This window comes from Camelina sativa, chromosome 4 (genome assembly GCF_000633955.1).
Source record: "Camelina sativa cultivar DH55 chromosome 4, Cs, whole genome shotgun sequence".
NCBI classification, from domain to species: Eukaryota; Viridiplantae; Streptophyta; class Magnoliopsida; order Brassicales; family Brassicaceae; genus Camelina; species Camelina sativa.
Window position 1 is genome coordinate 57,444 of NC_025688.1, and position 4,825 is coordinate 62,268.

The 4,825-nt window shown below is 46.4% G+C and overlaps 1 protein-coding gene across 1 annotated transcript; it reads left to right on the forward strand.

The window, feature by feature from the left end:
* Positions 2,787-3,122, forward strand: LOC104783404. The gene has a single exon (XM_010508564.1). It carries the CDS (start codon positions 2,787-2,789, stop codon positions 3,120-3,122), a length of 336 nt encoding a protein of 111 aa, XP_010506866.1.

The window sequence follows — 4,825 nt, forward strand, 5'->3', positions numbered from 1 at the left end:
CTGGGAATTTCAGGGTGATTACTAGTATGTTACAAGAACCATTCTAAGTTCAATTCGTACATTACATAACATCATAATGCATGAGAAAGGGGGATATGGGTACTTAGAATTCTAGAGGAATGTGTGGAAACGCACACCTTGTTTGATTCAGGGGCCACACATTGTTTTGTGAGCCCTGGATTGATTTGGAAAGGTGGGTTCAATAAATAACCAAACAACAGATATGGAACGGTCCAAGCAGCCGGCGGGTAGGCGATGTACCCGTCCAATATGGTCCGAGGAATCTGGGTCATCGTCAATGGTGTCGATATGCCTATTCACCTGATCATCGTTACACTCATGAAACATGATGTTATCTTGGGGATGGACTGGTTGGGGAAGTACAAGGCTCACATTGACTGTCACCGAGGGCGAGTAATTTTTGAGGGAAAGGAAGGAACATTAGGATTCCAAGGACCAAGATCAACTTCGTGGATTTCCGTCATCTCGGTAATCCAAACGGAAAGGATGCTGGAGAATATGAGGCGTACTTAGCCACAATCACAACAACAGAAGTTGGGGAAAATACAAAGTTGACAAATATTCCAATAGCAAGTGAGTTTGCTGATGTGTTTAAAGCGGTACGGGGAGTACCACCGGATAGGTCTGACCCGTTCACCATTGAGCTGAAACCGGGGACGAATCCTATATCTAAAGCACCTTACCGGATGGCACCAGCAAAAATGGCAGAGTTAAAGAAAGAATTAGGAGAATTGTTGGAGAAAGGATTTATCAGACCAAGTAGTTCACCATGGGGTGCACCGATCTTGTTTCTAAATAAAAAGTATGGTAGCTTCAGGCTATTCATCGATTACCGGGGGCTGAATAGGGATATGGTGAAGAGTAAGTACCCATTGTCCCGGATACACAAGTTTTTGGATAATCTCTAAGGTGCAAAGTGGTTCTCAAAGATAGACTTGGCCTTGGGGTACCATCAAATTCCGATAGAGCCATTGGACTTTCAGAAAACGGCTATCATAACAAGGTACGACCACTTTGAGTTTGTGGTCATGCCATTCGGATTGACCAATGCACCGACAGACTTAATGAAGATGATGAATGGTGTATTCCGAGAATTCTTAGACGAGTTTTTCATCATCTTCATTGATGATATACTTGTTTACTCAAAGGAATGGAAACCCATCAAAGTCACTTGAGGGCAGTCTTGGAACGGTTAAGAGAGCACAAGCTTTATGCGAAGTTTAGTATATGCTTGTTCTGGCAAAAGAGTGTTGGATTCCTTGGACACATTGTCTCGGACCGAGGAGTGTCCGTGGATCTAGAAAAGATCAAATCGAAAAAGGACTGACCAAGTCCGAATAATGCCACCTAGATAAGGAGCTTTCTCTGGTTGGCTGGATATTACCGAAGATTTGTCAAAGGCTTTGCGAGTATGTCTCATCCAATGACAAGGTTGACGGAAAATGATGTTCATACCTCTATGGAGCCAAATTTCAAATCTTCACCAACCACAAGAGCCTAAAATACATATTCACCCACTCAGAGCCAAATTTCAAATCTTCACCAACCACAAGGCAAAGAAGGTGGATGGACTTTGTCGCGGACTACGACTTTAACATTGCCTATCATCCGGGAAAGGCGAATCAGGTTGCAGATGCCTTGAGTAGGAGACGCTTCGATGTAGAAGCAGAGAAAAATCAAGAAGCGTTGATTTACATGATGGGGACTTTGCATTTAAATGCATTGTCAAGAGAAGTTGAGCCATTGGTCTTAGGAGCAGTGGATCAAAAAGATATACTTAGTAGAATTAGTTTGGCTCAAGATAAGGACGAGGAATTTAAGGGTTGGGCGGAGAATAATAAGACAGAGTTCCAAACATCGAACAATGGTACCATGGTGGTGAATGGACGACTGTGTGTGCCGCATAGTAAGAAGATAAGGGAGGAAATTCTAAAGGAGGTGCAATAGTCTAAGTTCTCGATCCACCCTGCTTTGACCAAGATGTATCACGATCTTAAAAGATACTATCACTGGAAGGGAATGAAAAGAGATGTGGCCACGTGGGTTTCCAAGTGTAAAATCTGTCAACTCGTCAAAGCAGAGCATCAGGTGCCGAGTTGACTAGTCCAAAGTTTACCCTTGCTGGAATGGAAATGGGATCATGTAACGATGGAATTTGTGACCAGGTTGCCTATGAGTAAGCTTAAGCATGATGTGGTTTGGGTGGTGGTGGACAGATTGACCAAATCTGCACACTTCATCGCAATCGCGGAGACCGATGGTGTCGAAGTAATCGCGGTCAAAGACATCGAAGAGATTGACCGGCTGCACAGAGTGCCGGTGACGATTGTCTCAGACCGTGATACGCGGTTCACCTCGCATTTCTGGAAAGCTTTTCAAAAAGCATTAGGAACAAGAGTGAACCTAAGTACGACCTACCACCATAAACTGAGACGCTGATTCGCCAGTCTGAGAGAGCAATTCAAACACTCGAGGACATGTTGCGAGCTTGTGTATTGGATTAAGGGGGAGGTTGGAAAAAGTACTTAAACTTGGTAGAATTCGTGTACGACAATAACTACCAAGCTAGTATTGGAATGTTGCCTTATGAAGCGCTGTATGGTCGAGCATGTCGAATGCCGTTGTGCTGGACTCCGGTTGCGTAACAAGACGGCCGAAAAGTTGAAGTTTTTGAAAATCAGTTTGAACAAAGCCCAAAACCGCCAGAAAAGTTACGTCGGAAGGAGTTGGAGTTTGAAGTGGGCGACCTAGTGTATCTTATGGTGATGACCTATAAGGGAAAAGGGCGATTCACCAAGAGGAAAAAGTTGAGCCCAAGGTACGTTGGCCCGTACAAGGTGATCGAACGAGTAGGTGCGGTGGCGTACAAACTGGAGCTACCACCGAAGTTAGATGCCTCTCATCAGGTTTTCCATGTATCACAACTACGGAAATGCCTAAGTGAAGAGCATGAAGTGGTAGAGGATGTGCCACCTGAATTGCGAGAAAACCTGACGGTGGAAGCAACGCCTATTCGAATCATTGATCACATGGTAAAGGGAATGCGTAGGAAAAAGATTAACATGGTGAAGATCTTGTGGAGCTGCGATGGACGCGAATAAGCTACTTGGGAGACTGAAAACAAGTTAAAGGTTGATTATCCTAAATGGTTTAAGGAGATGGGTGAAGATCAACTTGATCCGGATTCGGGGACGAATCCCTTTCAAGGGGGGAGACTTGTAACACCTGCGATCCTGAATAGGATCGTAGGCCGGGCCTTGGTTTGAGATGGTAGGGAGATTTCAGACAAGTCAGGAAGGAGCTACTTGTTAGCTCGGACTATGAGGGGAACACGTGCTAAGTAAGGAATCAACGATCGGTCATTTTTTTAGCTCACTACCTGTTACGGACAACTCTCGGCTAGCTTGGAGCAGCTCCCAACTAGGTACAGACAGCTCGACCAGCTGCCGACCAGATTCCAGCCAGTTAAGGTCAGCTCAGCCAGCTAGCGTCAGCTCGACCAGCTGCCAAAGAGGTCAACCCAGCTCAGCCAGCTGGACGGTGGAGGACAGTGTGCAACTCAGCAGGGGAGCTTGTGGGCGTTCAGGATGGTGGGATACAGACTGGACAAGCACGGCCAAACGTGCATGACCAAACAGGAGCGAACGAACGGTTCTGTCGAATAGGTGCCTTTTGGGGCCTAGACATCGGCCAGAACCCTATATGATGTGAGCAACGGACCGGAAACGCGGCCAGGAACACTCGCACCAGACCCGGACACCAACGGAACACGTGTATCACCCACGGATCATGAGCTCGTCCAGGACTTCCAAGCAAAGGATCAACCACTTCGTCCAAGAAGACCAAGAAATCGACTCGGCCAAGGCAACCATCAGCGAGACTGTCCGTACGGCCTTCGTCCTTACCCAAGGATGAGGGTGCCAAAGACGGTAGGATCATGACTCATACTCTTTTTCCTTACTTCGGGTTTTTCCCATGAGGTTTACCGGAGAAGGTTTTAACGAGGCGACGAGTCCTACCACACAATGCCACGTTTAACCCAAGGATGCATGCAACGCCGCATTTAACATCGGTGACGTGGCAATTCACACTCGCCTAAGGATGCAGCCTTTCTTTTGTCTTTTTCCTTTAAACTTTGCGTTTTGATTTTATATAGAGTCTTCCCTTGTGAACGTTGGAATAGTGTGACGTGTGTGGCCTTGTAAAAACCACATAGAGGGCGACGAGTTCACCGTCTGTGGAGACGCGTCAAGGGCAACGTGTGCGGACCATAGCGAGTCTGCGTGACACTATTTAAACTCCCAACGCCCCTAGCTTAGACTCTTTAGACTTGAATGAAATCATAATTTTTCCAAAGAGAGAATCTTTGCTTCTTGTCTCAACCCTCTTTCTCGTAACAAAGTCCGGGACTTGGCTTGAAAGAAACCCTAGAAGGATCGATCCGGGATCGCTCTTCTTCTAGTCAGCGTACGATGCTCACCACCGCTGGTGTACACCGCTGGTTCAGTCCATACCATCGTCACCGCACGATGTCCGATTCAGATCGTTAGTTGTGTCTCACTTCGACTCCATCATCCTCTAGAGAACCGAGATCAAGTTTCTTACTCGGTTCGCTAGCCACCGTCCGTACTCCCCGGTCTGTGTATCCGCTACCGCGTTCAGCCATCCGTACCATCGGTCTTACATCTCTCTCTGTTCTATTCCGTATTCTATATGTCCATTTTCCCTCAAAACTCGTCTCCATAACTCATCCTCTCTCTACTTTCATCCCACCTTCCTTTGTCCGAGAAAAGTACCTGTCTTT

Coding starts and splice junctions, on each gene's coding strand:
- LOC104783404 (XM_010508564.1), top strand. CDS start 2,787: ATGACCTATAAGGGAAAAGGGCGATTCACCAAGAGGAAAAAGTTGAGC.